This window comes from Oncorhynchus nerka, linkage group LG12, assembly GCF_034236695.1.
Source record: "Oncorhynchus nerka isolate Pitt River linkage group LG12, Oner_Uvic_2.0, whole genome shotgun sequence".
Classification (NCBI taxonomy): Eukaryota; Metazoa; Chordata; class Actinopteri; order Salmoniformes; family Salmonidae; genus Oncorhynchus; species Oncorhynchus nerka.
The window spans coordinates 78739812-78763742 of record NC_088407.1 but is presented as its reverse complement, the minus strand read 5'-3'; the positions used below and the strand labels follow the sequence as shown (position 1 = coordinate 78763742).

The window sequence follows — 23931 nt, the reverse complement described above, 5'->3', positions numbered from 1 at the left end:
ACCTGCCCATTACTCTCGGGGTGAAAACCTGAGGTGAGGCTGATCGAGACTCCCAGACATTCAATGAACGCCCTCCAAACTCTCGAAGTGAACTGGGGACCTCGGTCAGACACTATATCCTCAGGCACCCCGTAGTGCCGGAAGACATGTGTAAACAAGGCCTCCGCAGTCTGTAGGGCCGTAGGGAGACCGGGCAGAGGGAGGAGACGACAGGACTTTAGAAACAATCCACAACGACCAGGATCGTGGTGTTTCCCTGTGAGGGAGGAAGATTGGTTAGAAAATCCACCGACAGGTGTGACCAAGGCCATTGTGGAACGAGTAAGGGATGTAGCTTACCTCTGGGCAGGTGTCTAGGAGCCTTACACTGGGTGCACACCGAGCAGAAGGAAACATAAACCCTCACGTCCTTTGCCAAGGTAGACCACCAGAACTTCCCACTCAGACAGCGCACCGTCCGGCCGATCCCCGGATGACCAGAGGAGGGTGACGTGTGGGCCCAATAGATCAACTGGTTACGACAGCAGACGGAACTTACAGACACCCGACGGGACACTGGAGGGGAGCGGGCTCTGTATGTAAAGCCTGCTCAATGTCCGCGTCCAGCTCCCACATGACTGGCGCTACCAGGCAGGAGGCAGGAGTATGAGAGTCTGATCCATGGGCCGCTCCTTTGTGTCATACAGCCGGGACAGTACGTCTGCCTTAACATTTTGGGAACCTGGTCTGTAGGACAGGGTAAACACAAAATGGGTAAAAACATGGCCCACCTTGCCTGACGAGGATTCAGTCTCCTCGCTGCCTGGATGTACTCCGGGTTGCAGTGGTCAGTCCAGATGAGGAAAGGGTGTTTAGCCCCCTCAAGCCAATGTCTCCACACCTTCAAAGCTTTAACAACAACCAACAGCTCCCAGTCCCCCACATCATAGTTCCGCTCTGTCGGGCTGAGCTTCTTCGAGAAGAAGGCACAGGTGCGGAGCTTCGGTGGCGTGCCAGAGCGCTGAGAGAGCACGGCTCCTATCCCAGCCTCAGTCCACGTCCACTATGAACGCCAAAGAGGGATCCGGATGGGCCAGCAAGGGAGCCGAGGTAAACAGAGCCCTCAGGTGACCAAAAGCCCTGTCCGCCTCAGCCGACCACTGCAAACGTACAGGACCCCCCTTCAGCAGTGAGGTAATTGGAGCAGCCACCTGGCCAAAACCTCGGATAAATCTCCGGTAGTAATGGGCAAACCCCAAAAAATGCTGCACCTCCTTTACCGTGGTGGGAGTCGGCCAATTACGCATGAATGAAGTGCGGTCACTCTCCATCTCCACCCCTGAGGTGGAAATGCGATACCCTAGGAAGGAGACGGCCTGCTGGAAGAACAGGCATTTCTCAGCCTTGATGTACAGGTCATGCTCCAACAATCGTCCAAGTACCCTGCGCACCAAGGACACATGCTCGGCGCGTGTAGAGGAGTATATCAGAATGTCATCAATATACACCACTACACCCTGCCCGTGCAGGTCCCTGAAAATCTTGGCTACAAAGGATTGGAAGGCTGATGGAGTATTCATCAACCCATACGGCATTACAAGGTACTCATAATGCGCTGAGGTGGTCCTGAACGCCATCTTCCACTCGTCACCTTCCCGGATACACACCAAGTTGTAAGCGCTTCTGATCCAGTTTAGTGAAGAAGCGCGCCCCGTGCATTGACTCAATTGCCATGGCGATGAGAGGTAACGGGTAACTGTACCTCACTGTGATTTGATTGAGACCTCGATAGTTAATGCACGGGTGCAGACCTCCCTCCTTCTTCTTCACGAAAAAGAAACCCGAGGAGGCGGGTGAAATGGAGGGCCGAATGTACCCCTGACACAGGGATTCAGAGACATATGTCTCCATAGTCACCGTTTCCGCTTGCGACAGGGGATATACGTGACTCCTGGGAAGAGCAGCTACCAGGAGGTTTATCGCACAATCCCCCAGTCGATGGGGTGGTAATTGAGTTGCCTTCTTTTTTTGGAGAAGGCAAGAGCCAAATCGGCATATTCTGAGGGGATATGCACGGTGGAGACCTGGTCTGGACTTTCCACCATGGTAGCACCAACGGAAACCCCTACACACCTCCCCGAGCACTCTCGCGACCACCCCGTTAGAGCCATGTTGCCATGAAATGGTGGGGTCATGACTAGCCAACCAGGGAAGGCCTAGTACCACGAGAAACGCAGGAGAGTCAATGAGGAAGAGACTGATTATCTCCTCGTGACCGCCCTGCGTCACCATGGCCAGGAAGATGGTGGCTTCCCTAATTAACCTGAACCCTAATGGTCGACTCTCCAGAGCATGTACCGGGAAAGGTCTAACCACAGGAACAATGGGAATCCCTAAACCTAGGGCGAACGCTCTGTCGATAAAATTCCCAGCCGCGCCTGAATCGACGAGTGCGTTATGCTGGGAATGCCGGGAAAACTCAGGAAAACAAACATGCACAAACAAGTGGTCAACAGAGGGCTCTGGATGAGAGTGGTGCAGACTCACCTGGGGTGACACGAGAGAGCCCTGCCTGCTGCCTCGACTCCCAGAGGGACGAACCTGGCACCGAGCCCTCTGCGGCCACAGATGGTGGACGTGAAGGCCCCTCATCCAGCCTCCCTAAGAGCAGCCCCTCCCAGCTCCATGGGCACCGGAGCGGGGGTGCTGGAAGACGGAACCGACAGAGCCCTCTCTGGACGTCCGCGGGTGACCAGCAGGTTATCCAACCGGATGGACAGATCCACCAGTTGGTCAAAGGTGATGGTGGCATCCCTGCAGGCCAACTCCCGCAGGACGTCCTCGCGCAGGCTGCATCGGTAGTGGTCGATAAGGGCCCTGTTGTTCCATCCTGCTCCGGCTGCCAAGGTCTGGAATTCTAGGGCAAACTCCTGGGCGCTCCTCATCCCCTGCCTCAGGTGGAAGAGCCGCTCTGCCGCCGCTCTACCCTCGGGCGGATGGTCAAAGGCTGCATCTCCTTCTCCCCACACAGCGTTTGCCCACTCCAGAGCTCTCCCCGAAAGGCATGAGACGAGGGAGGACACCCTCTCCCTCCCCGAGGGAGCTGGGTGAACGGTGGCCAGGTATAGGTTCAGTTGTAATAGGAACCCCTGGCACCGTGCTGCTGTCCCATCATACTCCCTGGGAAGGGAGAGACGCATCCCACTGGGAGGGATGGGGAGATGGGTAGAGCTACCCATGGTTGTGCTGGTCGAGGTTTTGGAGAGACTCCCTGTCTCTCCCAGCGGTCCAGACCATTATGGTGCCGAGATGTTGCAGCATTGCGGAGTGTTCTCGAACGCGTTCCTCGACTCCTCTATCCGGGGTACCTGCTCCTGCTGACTCCATGGGTGGTGTGGGATTCATGGGGGGAGCCGACTTAGGCGGAAGTCGTGACACAGGTTTTTGTCCCCCTGTGTGCTGAGGGTGTCAGGTTCTTGTCCGGTTCTGGCATTTAGGTCGCCACAGACTAGTACATGTCACTGGACCTGGAAATGATTGATTTCCCCCTCCAGGATGGAGAAGCTGTCTTCATTAAAGTATGGGGATTCTAGTGGGGGGATATAGGTAGCACACAGGAGGACATTTTTCTCTGTTAAGATCGTTTCCTTTTGAATTTCTAGCCAAATGAAAAATGTTCCTGTTTTGATTAATTTAATGGAGTGAGTTAGGTCTGCTCTATACCAAATTAGCATAACCCCAGAGTCCCTTCCCTGTTTCACACCTGGTAGTTTGGTGGTTGGGACTACCAGCTCTGTAACCTAGAGGGCAACCAGTGGGTCCGTCTCCTCTATACCAGGTTTCTTGTAGGATGACAATGTCTATATTTTCGATTTCTTTGATGAAGTCCAAGTTCCTGCTCTTTAGGCCAAAGGCAGATGACATCAGGTATGGGATATTCCAGGATGAGATAGTGAAGGCTTTGTGTTCCATAAAGTGTTGAATGTTATTGGTCGTGTGGTTTGGCCTCAGGCCAGTAAGTGTGAGCAGAGCCTGCTGAGCATCTGTTACATGCCATTGACTTGAGGGTGGGGGTGCATGGGGTGGGGTGCATGGGGCGAGGTGCATGGGGTGGGCAGGAGGGGCATAGGTCTGATCTGAGGGGGCCTAAATGGGTTGTGGGCATGGTTGACTTGAGGGTCCGGCAGATCTGGGATAGTGTCTCGCTGGTCTGTGAGAGTGTCTCGCTGGTCTGGGCGAGGTGTCTATTGATCTGTTGTCCTTTGAAGTGTTGGAGCTGCATTTGAGAGCGATATCCTTTAGGGTCTGGGCAAAGGTGGGCACTGCTGCCTTGTAGAGGTGGACCTGGTCATAAAGGCTGTTCAAGTCCAGGGTAGAGTGGTGGGCCAGGTAAACATTTGGTTTTGAGGCACAGTCACAGGAAATACTTGTGTTTCCCTGCTGTATGGTAGCAGGGTGGAAGTACTTTTGTGGTAGCAGGGTGGATGTAACCACGTGTGCGTTGGGGAAAGTAGAAGAAGCTTTTTCAATCACTCCCTTGAGTGCTGTGGCCACCCTTTCCAAATGTGTTCTCAGGTCATTTGTGCCTGTGTGTATTATCATGTGGCTGGGTTACCCTAGTTGGTCCTCAGACAGAAAGTCATGGCCACGCTGGGTGTTTGGACACCAGAGTTTAGACACACTGTGTTTGGGAAAAAGTTATTTTTCTTGTATATATTTCCAGTTTGAGTCCATAAGGAGAACAATCTGTGGCTTGTGTTTGTCCTCAGTGGGCTTGGGGTTCTTCATTTGTCTGTCCTGCTGTGATGTCGACGTGGTCAGGGTCTGGTGTGGACTGTCCTGCTGTGATGTCGACGTGGTCAGGGTCTGGCGTGGACTGTCCTGCTGTGGTCAGGGTCTGGTGTGGACTGTCCTGCTGTGGTCAGGGTCTGGTGTGGACTGTCCTGCTGTGATGTCGACGTGGTCAGGGTCTGGTGTGGACTGTCCTGCTGTGGTCAGGGTCTGGTGTGGACTGTCCTGCTGTGATGTTGATGTGGTCAGGGTCTGGCGTGGACTGTCCTGCTGTGATGTCGACGTGGTCAGGGTCTGGTGTGGACTGTCCTGCTGTGGTCAGGGTCTGGTGTGGACTGTCCTGCTGTGATGTCGACGTGGTCAGGGTCTGGTGTGGACTGTCCTGCTGTGGTCAGGGTCTGGTGTGGACTGTCCTGCTGTGATGTTGATGTGGTCAGGGTCTGGCGTGGACTGTCCTGCTGTGATGTCGACGTGGTCAGGGTCTGGTGTGGACTGTCCTGCTGTGATGTCGACGTGGTCAGGGTTTGGTGTGGACTGTCCTGCTGTGATGTCGCCGTGGTCAGGGTCTGGCGTGGACTGTCCTGCTGTGGTGTCGACGTGGTCAGGGTCTAGCGTGGACTGTCCTGCTGTGGTCAGGGTCTGGCGTGGACTGTCCTATTGTGGTCAGGGTCTGCTGTTCCAGCTCCACCTGCCTTACATCTCGGTGGGTAAATGTATCCTGTATCTAGGTGGGTAAATGTATCCTGTATCTATGTGGGTAAATGTATCCTGTATCTAGGTGGGTAAATGTATCCTGTAGCTAGGTGGGTAAATGTATCCTGTATCTATGTGGGTAAATGTATCCTGTATCTAGGTGGGTAAATATATCCTGTATCTAGGTGGGTAAATGTATCCTGTATCTAGGTGGGTAAATGTATCCTGTATCTAGGTGGGTAAATGTATCCTGTATCTAGGTGGGTAAATGTATCCTGTATCTAGGTGGGTAAATGTTTCCTGTATCTAGGTGGGTAAATGTATCCTGTATCTAGGTGGGTAAATGTATCCTGTATCTAGGTGGGTAAATGTATCCTGTATCTATGTGGGTAAATGTATCCTGTATCTAGGTGGGTAAATGTATCCTGTAGCTAGGTGGGTAAATGTATCCTGTATCTATGTGGGTAAATGTATCCTGTATCTAGGTGGGTAAATGTATCCTGTATCTAGGTGGGTAAATGTATCCTGTATCTAGGTGGGTAAATGTTTCCTGTATCTAGGTGGGTAAATGTATCCTGTATCTAGGTGGGTAAATGTATCCTGTAGCTAGGTGGGTAAATGTATCCTGTATCTATGTGGGTAAATGTATCCTGTATCTAGGTGGGTAAATGTATCCTGTATCTAGGTGGGTAAATGTATCCTGTATCTAGGTGGGTAAATGTATCCTGTATCTAGGTGGGTAAATGTATCCTGTATCTAGGTGGGTAAATGTATCCTGTATCTAGGTGGGTAAATGTATCCTGTATCTAGGTGGGTAAATGTATTCTGTATCTATGTGGGTAAATGTATCCTGTATCTAGGTGGGTAAATGCATCCTGTATCTAGGTGGGTAAATGCATCCTGTATCTAGGTGGGTAAATGTATCCTGTATCTAGGTGGGTAAATGTATCCTGTATCTAGGTGGGTAAATGTATCCTGTATCTAGGTGGGTAAATGTATCCTGTATCTAGGTGGGTAAATGTATCCTGTATCTAGGTGGGTAAATGTATCCTGTAGCTAGGTGGGTAAATGTATCCTGTATCTATGTGGGTAAATGTATCCTGTATCTAGGTGGGTAAATATATCCTGTATCTAGGTGGGTAAATGCATCCTGTATCTAGGTGGGTAAATGTATCCTGTATCTAGGTGGGTAAATGTATCCTGTATCTAGGTGGGTAAATGTATCCTGTATCTAGGTGGGTAAATGTATCCTGTATCTAGGTGGGTAAATGTATCCTGTATCTAGGTGGGTAAATGCATCCTGTATCTAGGTGGGTAAATGCATCCTGTATCTAGGTGGGTAAATGTATCCTCTATCTAGGTGGGTAAATGTATCCTGTATCTAGGTGGGTAAATGTATCCTGTATCTAGGTGGGTAAATGTATCCTGTATCTAGGTGGGTAAATGTATCCTGTATCTAGGTGGGTAAATGTATCCTGTATCCCCATTTCAATGAGGGGGTAGTACTCTGTGCTGGGAGGTTGACTTTCTGCTTGGGGTTGCTCGTCTGTGGGGTTATATAATGAGGAGGTCTGGTCTGACCCGCTCGGGGTGGGGGTATCTTTCTCAAGGGAGAGCTTCTCCTGCTGAGCTAATTATTTGATTAGGTGAAAGTCCAGCTGAAACTGTTTGGGGTTGCCATGTACCAATACCATTCCAGACTTATAGAGATTTATATTGGGGTGGCAGGGTAGCCTAGTGGTTAGAGCGTTGGACTAGTAACTGGAAGGTTGCAAGTTCAAACCCCCGAGCTAACAAGGTACAAATCTATCGTTCTACCCCTGAACAGGCAGTTAACCCACTGTTCCTAGGCTGTCATTGAAAATAAGAATTTGTTCTTAAACTGACTTGCCTAGTTAAATAAATATTAGATTTATATTAGCTGAGAGTCCTCATTGTTCTGAATTTAGTGTGCTGATATAGCACCGTGCCATGCCAGGGGATGGTCTGTGTGTAAGATGAGGTTTCCATTTTTATAACAGTCAGCAAAAAGTATCTCTTGATTTTCCATAAGGAGCTTCATTTATTGCTCTTTTTGTGTCTTATTCTTTACATACACAGGTTACTGTATTTTAATTACCTCTGAACAGCGGGAGGCAGCTTCTACGGCCTCTCCATTTGGTTGGAGTAGACTCTCCTGCCATTGTTGGGCAAAAGGGCTTTGACACCTCTCACTTGACACGTCAGTGCTAATTGAAGTTGATCAAGCTTGGCAGCCTTAATTTAGCATTCAGTCCTTATAAAGTCATGTAATGTATTTTTCTTGGCTTTTGGAAATAAAATATAGCTTCAGACTAAACATTACTCACTCAGTTCCAGGTTGGATGGTGTTTTCAGGTTTTTGTTGTTTTCCAGAGCATTTCAAATCAAACCAAAGTTTATTTGTCACATGCGCTGAATACAACAGGTATTTCAACCTTACAGTGAAATGCTTACTTACAGGCTCTAACCAATAGTGCAAAAAAGGTATTGTGAACAATAGGTAAAGAAATAAAACAACAGTAAAAAGACAGGCTATATATATACAGTAGCGAGGCTATAAAAGTAGCGAGGTTACATACAGACACCGGTTAGTCAGGCTGATTGAGGTAGTATGTACATGTAGATATGGTTAAAGTGACTATGCATATATGATGAACAGAGAGTAGCAGTAGCGTATAATCTTTGGTCGCTGTCAGGTGATTCCGTAATTCTGTCCAAAATCAGGTTGTGGGTTTTGAGTTTTGATTTGGAGTGAAAGTTATGTTGTAGAGGGTAGCATCCTGTTATATGTATATGACAACAAATCCAAGTTTATCCAACTCTAAATCTATCTTTTTTAAAGAACATGCTGAAAAATGCAGAGGCTCATCTGCTCATGACCTCTCCTCTCTCAATTCAATTCAATTCAAGGGTCTTTATTGGCATGGGAAACATAAAGTCCCCCCTTATCTCAGCTCGCTGGTCACCATAGCATCTCCCACCTGTAGCACACGCTCCAGCAGGTATATCTCTCTAGTCACCCCCAAAACCAATTCTTTCTTTGGCCGCCTCTCCTTCCAGTTCTCTGCTGCCAATGACTGGAACGAACTACAAAAATCTCTTAAATTGGAAACACTTATCTCCCTCACTAGCTTTAAGCACCAACTGTCAGAGCATCTTACAGATTACTGCACCTGTACATAGCCCACCTATAATTTAGCCCAAACAACTACCTCTTTCCCAACTGTATTTAATTTATTTATTTATTTTGCTCCTTTGCACCCCATTATTTTTATTTCTACTTTGCACATTCTTCCATTGCAAAACTACCATTCCAGTGTTTTACTTGCTATATTGTATTTACTTTGCCACCATGGCCTTTTTTGCCTTTACCTCCCTTCTCACCTAATTTGCTCACATTGTATATAGACTTGTTTTTTTTACTGTATTATTGACTGTATGTTTGTTTTACTCCATGTGTAACTCTGTGTCGTTGTATGTGTCGAACTGCTTTGCTTTATCTTGGCCAGGTCGCAATTGTAAATGAGAACTTGTTCTCAACTTGCTTACCTGGTTAAATAAAGGTGAAATAAAATAAATAAAATAAAATCTCTCTCTCTGTATCTCTCTCTCTGTATCTCTCTGTCTCTCTCTCTCTCTGTATCTCTCTGTCTCTGTATCTCTCTGTCTCTATATCTCTCTCTGTATCTCTCTGTCTCTGTATCTCTCTGTCTCTATATCTCTCTCTCTGTATCTCTCTGTCTCTGTATCTCTCTGTCTCTATATCTCTCTCTCTGTATCTCTCTGTCTCTATATCTCTCTCTCTGTATCTCTCTGTCTCTGTGTATCTCTCGATCTCTCTCTCGCTCTGTATCTCTCTGTCTCTACATCTCTCTCTCTGTCGATGTATTTATGGGGCATGGGACGGCAGGGTAGCCTAGTGGTTAGAGCGGTGGACTAGTAACCGAAAGGTTGCAAGTTCAAATCCCTGAGCTGACAAGATACAAATCTGTCGTTCTGCCCCTGAACAGGCAGTTAACCCACGGTTCCTAGGCCGTCATTGAAAATAAGAATTTGTCCTTAACTGACTTGTCTAGTTAAATAAAATATAAATGTTTCCAGGGAGATGGATTCCCTGATATGTATATCTTTCCATTAACCTCTTTGTAATTGAGTACATAGCAGAAGTAAGAGCAGGTGTATCATGTGTGTATGGTATAGTGGATATACAGTATGCCCCCTCCAGTATGCCCCCTTATGCACTTCAAGATTTGTCCAGATCTCAGGATTGATCGCCAGGAAATTGTGAAATCCGTGTCTGAATCTGCTACTGAAGGGCAGGTGTATCAGTTGTGTGCTGCTATAATACAGTATTAATGGATCCAGTTCCCTCTCTATGCCCAGGAAATGGACCTGCACTGACATTTTGTGCAGTATTATTATTCTAGTGAGTCCAGTTGACCAGAGGTCTGTTCTGTGTCCAGACAGGTCTCCAGCCAACCGGTACTTCAGAGCCTCCTGGCACCGTCTGCACCGGCCTGACCACGCCATTACAGCACAAAACCTCTTTAAACAACTTACTGCAACACAAAGAGGGCGATATGAGCAAACCGTTAATGATGTTTACTCTAGATTACCTGCTTTCACAACCAAAGACGTCTGGAGAGAGAGAATACCTGGAAGAGAAGAGAAAGAAAGAAATGAAAGAAAATGGGGGTAATTCAGAGCTTTGTTGGTTCACTGTGATGTTTGTTTGTTTGTTGGCAGGGTGTGACTGACACATGGCAGGGAAGTGGATAGAGGAATGTTTTGGTTGGAAGTCAATCATGTTCTCAGTAGTTATTTGATGTGAAGATTCAACCCACAGCGAGGTGTTTGTGGAGCAAACTAATACACAAGGCCTATGGAGAAATGTTTCGATTTCACTTATTATATGTGGGTTTGGCTTAGGTGTAGCCAGAGTAGCCTGTCATTGAAGTAACCTGTCTAAGAAGTAGCCTGTCTAAGAAGTAGCCTGTCATTGAAGAAAAAGAAGCCCAGAAAAATGTGTCAATATGGCACATAATAAATCAAATATGTCTGATGTATCATTACTCTGTTGTAATGTTGTAGTGCGCTGTGTAACAGCCTAACAAACATATCTAGACATTGTCATATTGTAGTGTGTGTGTGTGTGTGTATGTGTGTGTATGTGTGTGTGTGTGTGTGTGTAATGGTGTGTGTGTGTGTAGTGGGGTGTGTGTGTGTGTGTGTGTGTGTGTGTGTGTGTGTGTGTGTGTGTGTGTGTGTGTGTGTGTGTGTGTGTGTGTGTGTGTGTGTGTGTGTGTGTGTGTGTGTGTGTGTGTGTGTGTGTGTAGTGGGGTGTACGTATGTATATATGTAGCGGGGTGTGTGTGTGTAGTGGGGTGGGGTTTGTGTGTGTAATGGTGTGTGTGTGTAGTGGGGTGGAGGGTGTGTGTGTAGTGGTGTGTGTGTGTGTGTAGTGGGGTGGGGTGTGTGTGTGTGTAGTGGGATGGGGGGTGTGTGTGTGTGTGTGTAGTGGGGTGTGTGTGTAGTGGGATGGGGGTGTGTGTAGTGGGATGGGTGTGTGTGTAGGGGTGTGTGTGAGTAGTGGGATGGGGGTGTGTGTAGGAGTGTGTGTGTGTAGTGGGATGGGGTGTGTGTGTGTAGGGGTGTATGTGTTGTGATGGGGTGGTGTGTGTGTAGGGGTATGTGTGTGTAGGGGTGTGTGTGTAGTGGGATGGGGTGTGTGTAGTGGGATGGGGTATGTGTAGTGGGATGGGTGTGTGTGTGTGTGTAGTGGGATAGGGGTGTGTGTATGTGTAGTGGGATGTGTGTGTGTGTGTGTGTGTGTGTGTGTGTGTGTGTGTGTGTGTGTGTGTGTGTGTGTGTGTGTGTGTGTGTGTGTGTAGGGGGGTGTAGTGGGATCGGGGGGGGGGGGTGTAGGGGGTGTGTGTAGTGGGATCGGGGTGTAGGGGAGTGGGTGTGTGTATGTGTAGTGGGTGTGTGTGTAGTGGGATGGGGGGGTGTAGTGGGATAGGGGTGTGTGTATGTGTAGTGGGATGGGGTATGTGTAGTGGGATGGGGGTGTGTGTATGTGTAGTGGGATGGGGGTGTGTAGTGGGATGTGTGTGTGTATTGGGATGGGGTGTGTGTTGTGGGATGTGTGTGTGTAGTGGGATGGGGTGTGTGTTGTGGGATGTGTGTGTGTAGTGGGATGTGTTTGTGTATTGGGATGGGGTGTGTGTTGTGGGATGTGTGTGTGCAGTGGGATGGGGTGTGTGTTGTGGGATGTGTGTGTGTAGTGGGATGGGGTGTATATTGTGGGATGTGTGTGTGTAGTGGGATGTGTGTATGTAGTGGGATGTGTGTATGTAGTGGGATGTGTGTGTATAGTGACCCGCCTAGCCGCGCTCCTTAACCAGTTAACTTAACCACCCAGTTTAACCTGGAAGACAGCCGCAACAATGTGTCGGAGGAAACACCATTCAACTGGCGACCGGGGTCAGCCCCCAGGCACCCAGCCCGCAACAAAGAGTCGCTAGAGCACGATGAGCCAAACCCTCCCCTAACCCGGACGACGCTGGGCCAATTGTGAGTCGTCCTATGGGACACCTGGCCACAGCCACGCAGGAGGCCCCCTGAGATGTATTTTCTGTCGTAATCATCATCCCTATGGGTCTGGGACTTTCTCAGTACCTTTGGCTATCGCTTGGCTCTAATTCACAGACTTTTAAAAGGAAGTCAAATCCAGACACATATCAATAAAACTGCAAGAGATCACTGAAATTACTAAATTGACATTCCTGTACATCTAATACTACTACCACTACTAATGCTACTACTACTACCACCACTACCACTACTGCTCTTACTACTGCTCTTACAACTACTACCACTACTGCTCTTACTACTACTACCACTACCACTACTACCACCACTACCACCACTGCTCTTACTACTACTACCACTACTACAACTACCACCACTACCACTACTGCTCTTACTACCGCTACTACTACTACTACCACCCCTTTCACTACTGCTCTTACTACTACTACCACTACTACAACTACCACCACTACCACTACTGCTCTTACTACTGCTCTTACTACTACTACCACCACTGCTCTTACAACTACTACCACTACTGCTCTAACTACTACTACCACCACTGCTCTTACTACTACTACCACTACTGCTCTTAATACTGCTCTAACTACTACTACCACCACTGCTCTTACAACTACTACCACTACTACAACTACCACCACTACCACTACTGCTCTTACTACTGCTCTTACTACTACTACCACTACTGCTCTTAATACTGCTCTAACTACTACTACCACCACTGCTCTTACTACTACTACCACTACTACAACTACCACCACTACCACTACTGCTCTTACTACTGCTCTTACTACTACTACCACCACTGCTCTTACAACTACTACCACTACTGCTCTAACTACTACTACCACCACTGCTCTTACTACTACTACCACTACTGCTCTAACTACTACTACCACCAGTGCTCTTAATACTGCTCTTACTACTACTACCACCACTGCTCTTACAACTACTACCACTACTGCTCTTACTACTGATCTAACTACTACTACAACCACTGCTCTTACTACTACTACCACTACTGCTCTTAATACTGCTCTTACTACTACTACCAACACTACCACTACTGCGACAACTACTGCTCTTACTACTACTACCACCACTACCACTACTGCTCTTACTACTACTACCACTACTGCTCTTACTACTGCTCTTACTACTACTACCACTACTGCTCTTACTACTGATCTTACTACTACTTTCACCACTACCTTTACTGCTCTTACTACTACTACTGTGACTACTAATGCTCTTACTACTACTACCACCACTACCACTACTGCTCTTACTACTGCTCTTACTGCTACTACCACTACTGATCTTACTACTGCTCTAACTACTACTACCACCACTACCACTACTGCTCTTACTACTACTACCACCACTACCACTACTGCTCTTACTACTACTCTTACTACTACTACCACTACTGCTCTTACTACTACTACCACTACTGCTCTTACTACTACTGCTCTTACTACAACTACCAGTACTGCTCTTACTACTGCTCTAACTACTACTACCACCACTACCACTACTACTCTTACTACTACTACCACTACTGCTCTTACTACTACTACCACTACTGCTCTTACTACTATTGCTCTTACTACTACTACTACCACTACTGCTCTTACTACTGCTCTAACTACTACTACCACCACTACCACTACTGCTCTTACTACTACTACCACCACTACCACTACTGCTCTTACTACTACTCTTACTACCACTACTGCTCTTACTACTACTACCATCACTACCACTACTACCACGACTGCTCTTACTACTACTACCACTACTGCTCTTACTACTACTACTACCTTTCTCAGTACCTTTGGCTATCGCTTGGCTCTAATTCACTGACTTTTAAAAGGAAGTCAAATCCAGACACATATCAATAAAACTGCAAGAGATCAATGAAATTACTAAATTGACATTCCTGTACATCTAATACTACTACTACTGCCAATACTACTCCTACTACCACCACTACCACTACTGTTACTGCTACTACTACTACCACTACCACTACTGTTACTGCTACTACTACCACCACTACCACTAATGCTACTACTACTACCACCACTACCAGTACTGTTCTTACTACTGCTCTTACAACTACTACCACTACTGCTCTTACTACTACTACCACTACCATTGCTACTAACACTGCTAATGCTACTACTACTACCACCACTACCACTACTGTGACTACTACTGCTCTTACAACTACTACCACTACTGCTCTTACTACTACTACCACTACCACTACTACCCCCACTACCACCACTGCTCTTACTACTACTACCACTACTGCGACTACTACTGCCACTACCACTACTGCTCTTACTACTGCTCTTACTACTACTACCACCACTACTACTACTGCTGCCACCACTACACCGACTACTACCACTACTGCTCTTACTACTGCTCCTACTACTACTAATTCCACCACTACTACTACTGCGACTACTACTGATCCTACTACTACTGTCTGCTGCCTCCACTACTACTACTACTACTACCACTTCTACTGCTGCCACCACTACTACTACTACTACTACTACTACTACTACTACTACTGCTGCAACCACTACTACAACTACAACTACTACTACTACTACTACTACTATTACTGCTGCCCCCACTACTAATACTACTACTACTACTATTACTGCTGCCACCACTACTACTACTACTACTGCTGCTGCCACCACTACTACAACTACTACTGATCCTACTACTACTACCACTACCACTACTGTGACTACTACTGATCCTACTACTACTACCCCACTACCACTACTACTGCTGCCACCACTACTACTACTACTACTACTACTACTACTACTGCTGCCACCACTACCACTACTACTACTACCACTACTATTACTGCTGTCACTACTACTACTACTACTACTGCTGGTACCACCACTACTACTACTACTACTACAACTACTACTTCTGCCACCACTACTGCGACTACTACTACTACTGCTGCCACTACTACTACTACTACTACTACTACTACTACTACTAGTAGTACTGCTGCTGCCACCACTACTGTGACTACTACTTCTGCCACCACTACTATTACTACTACTACTACTGCCACCACTACTACTACTACTACTACTACTACTACTACTACTACCTCTACTACTGCTACTACTACTACCTCTACTACTACTACTACTACCACTACTACTACTACTACTACTACTACTACTACTACTACTACTACCTCTACTACTACTACTACTACTACTACTACTACTACTACTACTGCTGCTGTCACCACTACTACAACTACTCCTACTGATCCTATTACTACTACCACTACTGTGACTACTACTGATCCTACTACTACTACCACCACTACCACTACTACTGCTGCCACCACTACTACTACTACCACTTCTACTCCTGCCACCACTACTACTACTACTACTACTACTACTACTACTGCCACCACTACTACAACTACAACTACTACTACTGCTGCCACCACTACTACTACTAGTACCTCTACTACTACTACTACTACTACTACTACTACTGCTGCCACTACTACTACTACTAATAATAATAATAATACTACTACTACTACTACTGCCACCACTACTGCGACTACTACTACTGCTGCCACCACTACTACAACTACTCCTACTGATCCTACTACTACTACCTCCACTACCACTACTACTGCTGCCACCACTACTACTACTACTGCTACTACTACTGCTGCCACACACTCTAATACTACTACTACTACTATTACTGCTGCCCCCACTACTAATACTACTACTACTACTTCTGCCACCACTCTAATACTACTACTACTACTATTACTGCTGCCCCCACTACTAATACTACTACTACTACTACTGTTACTGCTGCCACCACTACTACTACTACTACTGCTGCCACCACTACTACAACTACTACTGATCCTACTACTACTATCAATACCACTACTGTGACTACTACTGATCCTACTACTACTACCCCACTACCACTACTACTGCTGCCACCACTACTACTACTACTACTACTACTACTGCTGCCACCACTACCACTACTACTACTACCACTACTATTACTGCTGTCACTACTACTACTACTACTACTGCTGGTACCACCACTACTACTACTACTACTACAACTACTACTTCTGCCACCACTACTGCGACTACTACTACTACTGCTGCCACTACTACTACTACTACTACTACTACTACTACTACTACTAGTAGTACTGCTGCTGCCACCACTACTGTGACTACTACTTCTGCCACCACTACTATTACTACTACTACTACTGCCACCACTACTACTACTACTACTACTACTACTACTACTACCTCTACTACTGCTACTACTACTACCTCTACTACTACTACTACTACCACTACTACTACTACTACTACTACTACTACTACTACTACTACTACCTCTACTACTACTACTACTACTACTACTACTACTACTACTACTGCTGCTGTCACCACTACTACAACTACTCCTACTGATCCTATTACTACTACCACTACTGTGACTACTACTGATCCTACTACTACTACCACCACTACCACTACTACTGCTGCCACCACTACTACTACTACCACTTCTACTCCTGCCACCACTACTACTACTACTACTACTACTACTACTACTGCCACCACTACTACAACTACAACTACTACTACTGCTGCCACCACTACTACTACTAGTACCTCTACTACTACTACTACTACTACTACTACTACTGCTGCCACTACTACTACTACTAATAATAATAATAATACTACTACTACTACTACTGCCACCACTACTGCGACTACTACTACTGCTGCCACCACTACTACAACTACTCCTACTGATCCTACTACTACTACCTCCACTACCACTACTACTGCTGCCACCACTACTACTACTACTGCTACTACTACTGCTGCCACCACTCTAATACTACTACTACTACTACTATTACTGCTGCCCCCACTACTAATACTACTACTACTACTTCTGCCACCACTCTAATACTACTACTACTACTATTACTGCTGCCCCCACTACTAATACTACTACTACTACTACTGTTACTGCTGCCACCACTACTACTACTACTACTGCTGCCACCACTACTACAACTACTACTGATCCTACTACTACTATCAATACCACTACTGTGACTACTACTGATCCTACTACTACTACCCCACTACCACTACTACTGCTGCCACCACTACTACTACTACTACTACTACTACTGCTGCCACCACTACCACTACTACTACTACCACTACTATTACTGCTGTCACTACTACTACTACTACTACTGCTGGTACCACCACTACTACTACTACTACTACAACTACTATTTCTGCCACCACTACTGCGACTACTACTACTACTGCTGCCACTACTACTACTACTACTACTACTACTACTAGTAGTAGTACTGCTGCTGCCACCACTACTGTGACTACTACTTCTGCCACCACTACTATTACTACTACTACTACTGCCACCACTACTACTACTACTACTACTACTACTACTACCTCTACTACTGCTACTACTACTACCTCTACTACTACTACTACTACCACTACTACTACTACTACTACTACTACTACTACTACTACTACCTCTACTACTACTACTACTACTACCTCTACTACTACTACTACTACTACTACTACTACTACTACTACTACTACTGCTGCTGCTGCCCCACTACTACAACTACTCCTACTGATCCTATTACTACTACCACTACTGTGACTACTACTGATCCTACTACTACTACCACCACTACCACTACTACTGCTGCCACCACTACTACTACTACCACTTCTACTCCTGCCACCACTACTACTACTACTACTACTACTACTACTACTACTGCCACCACTACTACAACTACAACTACTACTACTGCTGCTGCCACCACTACTACAACTACACCTACTACTACTGCTGCCACCACTACTACTACTAGTACCTCTACTACTACTACTACTACTACTACTACTACTACTGCTGCCACTACTACTACTACTAATAATAATAATAATACTACTACTACTACTACTGCCACCACTACTGCGACTACTACTACTGCTGCCACCACTACTACAACTACTCCTACTGATCCTACTACTACTACCTCCACTACCACTACTACTGCTGCCACCACTACTACTACTACTGCTACTACTACTGCTGCCACCACTCTAATACGACTACTACTACTACTATTACTGCTGCCCCCACTACTAATACTACTACTACTACTTCTGCCACCACTCTAATACTGCTACTACTACTATTACTGCTGCCCCCACTACTAATACTACTACTACTACTACTGTTACTGCTGCCACCACTACTACTACTACTACTGCTGCCACCACTACTACAACTACTACTGATCCTACTACTACTATCACTACCACTACTGTGACTACTACTGATCCTACTACTACTACCCCACTACCACTACTACTGCTGCCACCACTACTACTACTACTACTACTACTACTGCTGCCACCACTACCACTACTACTACTACCACTACTATTACTGCTGTCACTACTACTACTACTACTACTGCTGGTACCACCACTACTACTACTACTACTACTACTACTACTACTACTGCTGCCACCACTACTGCGACTACTACTACTACTGCTGCCACTACTACTACTACTACTGTGACTACTGCTGCTGCCACCACTACTGTGACTACTACTTCTGCCACCACTACTACTACTACTACTACTACTGCCACCACTACTACTACTACTACTACTACTACTACTACTACTACTACTACTACTACTACTACTACTACTGCCACCACTACTACTACTACTACTACTACTTCTGCCACCACTACTACAACTACTACTACTACTACTACTGCCACCACTACTACTACTACTACTACTACTTCTGCCACCACTACTGCGACTACTCCTACTACCACTGCTGCCACCACTACTACAACTACTACTACTACTACTACTGCCACCACTACTACTACTACTACTACTACTTCTGCCACCACTACTACAACTACTACTACTACTACTGCCACCACTACTACAACTACTACTACTACTACTGCCACCACTACCACAACTACTACTACCACTACTACCACAACTACTACTACTTCTGCCACCACTACTACTGCTGCCACCACTACTACTACTACTACTACTACTACTACTACTACTACTGCCACCACTACTACAACTACTACTACTTATCCTACTACTACTACCACTACCACCACTATTACGACTACTACTACTACTACTACTACTGCTACTGCCACCACTATTACTACTGCTACTATTACTTCTGCCATCACTACTACAACTACAACTACTACTACTACTACTGCCACCACTACTACAACTACTACTACTACTACTGCCACCACTACCACAACTACTACTACCACTACTACCACTACTACTACTACTTCTGCCACCACTACTACTGCTGCTTCCACCACTACTACTACTACTGCTACTACTACTGCTGCCACGACTCTAATACTACTACTACTACTACTATTACTGCTGCCCCCACTACTAATACTACTACTACGACTACTTCTGCCACCACTCTAATACTACTACTACTACTATTACTGCTGCCCCCACTACTAATACTACTACTACTACTATTACTGCTGCCACCACTACTACAACTACTACTGATCCTACTACTACTATCACTACCACTACTGTGACTACTACTGATCCTACTACTACTACCCCACTACCACTACTACTGCTGCCACCACTACTACTACTACTACTACTACTGCTGCCACCACTACTACCACTACTACTACTACCACTACTATTACTGCTGTCACTACTACTACTACTACTACTGCTGGTACCACCACTACTACTACTACTACTACTACTACTACTACTACTACTACAACTACTACCGCTGCCACCACTACTGCGACTACTACTACTACTGCTGCCACTACTACTACTACTACTACTAGTAGTAGTAGTACTGCTGCTGCCACCACTACTGTGACTACTACTACTGCCACTACTACTACTACTACTACTACTACTAGTACTACTACTACTGCTGCCACCACTACTGTGACTACTCCTACTACCACTGCTGCCACCACTACTACAACTACTACTACTACTACTACTGCCACCACTACTACTTCTACTACTACTACTTCTGCCACCACTACTACAACTACAACTACTACTACTACTACTGCCACCACTACTACAACTACTACTACTACTTCTGCCACCACTACTACTGCTGCTGCCACCACTACTACTACTACTACTACTACTACTACTACTGCTGCTGCCACCACTACTGCTGCCACCACTACTCCTACTGATCCTACTACTACTACCTCCACTACCACTACTACTGCTGCCACCACTACTACTACTACTGCTACTACTACTGCTGCCACCACTCTAATACTACTACTACTACTACTATTACTGCTGCCCCCACTACTAATACTACTACTACTACTTCTGCCACCACTCTAATACTGCTACTACTACTATTACTGCTGCCCCCACTACTAATACTACTACTACTACTACTGTTACTGCTGCCACCACTACTACTACTACTACTGCTGCCACCACTACTACAACTACTACTGATCCTACTACTACTATCACTACCACTACTGTGACTACTACTGATCCTACTACTACTACCCCACTACCACTACTACTGCTGCCACCACTACTACTACTACTACTACTACTACTGCTGCCACCACTACCACTACTACTACTACTACTACTGCTGCCACCACTACTGCGACTACTACTACTACTGCTGCCACTACTACTACTACTACTGTGACTACTGCTGCTGCCACCACTACTGTGACTACTACTTCTGCCACCACTACTACTACTACTACTACTACTGCCACCACTACTACTACTACTACTACTACTACTACTACTACTACTGCCACCACTACTGCGACTACTCCTACTACCACTGCTGCCACCACTACTACAACTACTACTACTACTACTACTGCCACCACTACTACTACTACTACTACTACTTCTGCCACCACTACTACAACTACTACTACTACTACTGCCACCACTACTACAACTACTACTACTACTACTGCCACCACTACCACAACTACTACTACCACTACTACCACAACTACTACTACTTCTGCCACCACTACTACTGCTGCCACCACTACTACTACTACTACTACTACTACTACTACTGCCACCACTACTACAACTACTACTACTTATCCTACTACTACTACCACTACCACCACTATTACGACTACTACTACTACTACTACTACTGCTACTGCCACCACTATTACTACTGCTACTATTACTTCTGCCATCACTACTACAACTACAACTACTACTACTACTACTGCCACCACTACTACAACTACTACTACTACTACTGCCACCACTACCACAACTACTACTACCACTACTACCACTACTACTACTACTTCTGCCACCACTACTACTGCTGCTGCCACCACTACTACTACTACTGCTACTACTACTGCTGCCACCACTCTAATACTAATACTACTACTACTATTACTGCTGCCCCCACTACTAATACTACTACTACGACTACTTCTGCCACCACTCTAATACTACTACTACTACTATTACTGCTGCCCCCACTACTAATACTACTACTACTACTATTACTGCTGCCACCACTACTACAACTACTACTGATCCTACTACTACTATCACTACCACTACTGTGACTACTACTGATCCTACTACTACTACCCCACTACCACTACTACTGCTGCCACCACTACTACTACTACTACTACTACTGCTGCCACCACTACTACCACTACTACTACTACCACTACTATTACTGCTGTCACTACTACTACTACTACTACTGCTGGTACCACCACTACTACTACTACTACTACTACTACTACTACTACAACTACTACCGCTGCCACCACTACTGCGACTACTACTACTACTGCTGCCACTACTACTACTACTACTACTACTACTAGTACTACTACTACTGCTGCCACCACTACTGTGACTACTCCTACTACCACTGCTGCCACCACTACTACAACTACTACTACTACTACTACTGCCACCACTACTACTTCTACTACTACTACTTCTGCCACCACTACTACAACTACAACTACTACTACTACTACTGCCACCACTACTACAACTACTACTACTACTTCTGCCACCACTACTACTGCTGCTGCCACCACTACTACTACTACTACTACTACTACTACTGCTGCTGCCACCACTACTGCTGCCACCACTACTACTACTACTACTACTACTACTACTACTACTACTACTACTGCCACCACTACTACCACTACTACTACTACTACTACTAGTACAACTACTACTACTACTACTACTACTACTACTACTACTGCCACCACTACTACTACTACTACTACTACTACTACTACTACTGCCACCACTACTACTACTACTACTACTACTGCCACCACGACTACAACTACTACTACTACTACTGCCACCACTACCACAACTACTACTACCACTACTACCACTACTACTACTACTTCTGCCACCACTACTACTGCTGCTGCCACCACTACTACTACTACTACTACTACTACTACTGCCACCACTATTACTACTACTACTACTACTACTGCCACCACTATTACTAGTGCTACTATTACTTCTGCCATCACTACTACAACTACTACTACTACTACCACCACTACTAGAACTACTACTACTACTACTACTGCCACCACTACTACAACTACTACTACTACTACACCACTACTACTACTACTACTGCCACCACTACTACTTCTATTACTGCCACCACCACGACTACTACTACTACTACTACTACTACTACTACTACTACTACTACTGCGACTACTACTACTACTACTACTACTACTACTACTACTACTACCTCTACTGCTGCCACCACTACTGCTGCCACCACTACTACTACTACTACTACTACTACTACTACTACTGCCACCACTACTACTACTACTACTACTACTACAACTACTACTACTACTACTACTACTACTACTACTACTACTACTGCCACCACTACTACTACTACTACTACTACTACTACTACTGCCACCACTACTAATACTACTACTACTACTACTACTTCTGCCACCACTACTACTGCTGCCACCACTACTACTACTACTACTACTACTACTACTACTGCCACCACTACTACAACTACTACTACTTATCCTACTACTACTACCACTACCACCACTATTACGACTACTACTACTACTACTACTACTGCTACTGCCACCACTATTACTACTGCTACTATTACTTCTGCCATCACTACTACAACTACAACTACTACTACTACTACTGCCACCACTACTACAACTACTACTACTACTACTGCCACCACTACCACAACTACTACTACCACTACTACCACTACTACTACTACTTCTGCCACCACTACTACTGCTGCTGCCACCACTACTACTACTACTGCTACTACTACTGCTGCCACCACTCTAATACTAATACTACTACTACTATTACTGCTGCCCCCACTACTAATACTACTACTACGACTACTTCTGCCACCACTCTAATACTACTACTACTACTATTACTGCTGCCCCCACTACTAATACTACTACTACTACTATTACTGCTGCCACCACTACTACAACTACTACTGATCCTACTACTACTATCACTACCACTACTGTGACTACTA

The 23931-nt window shown here is 45.8% G+C and overlaps 1 protein-coding gene and 2 pseudogenes across 1 annotated transcript; all 3 read right to left on the bottom strand.

Annotated features, from left to right (window-relative positions):
* Positions 1-5130: 5130 nt before the first annotated feature.
* Positions 5131-12824, bottom strand: LOC135574134 (uncharacterized; the record flags this gene model as incomplete). The annotated part of the gene is made up of 2 exons (XM_065025019.1): positions 5131-5424; positions 12315-12824. Coding segments are annotated over 2 exons (804 nt in total), but the record flags the coding sequence as incomplete, so codon positions are not given.
* A 604-nt stretch (positions 12825-13428) lies between these two features.
* LOC135574133 (uncharacterized protein DDB_G0271670-like) lies at positions 13429-15377 on the bottom strand (annotated as a pseudogene).
* A 3909-nt stretch (positions 15378-19286) lies between these two features.
* The window catches only part of LOC135574132 (serine-rich adhesin for platelets-like), a 27199-nt pseudogene continuing 22554 nt past the window's right edge, over positions 19287-23931 (bottom strand).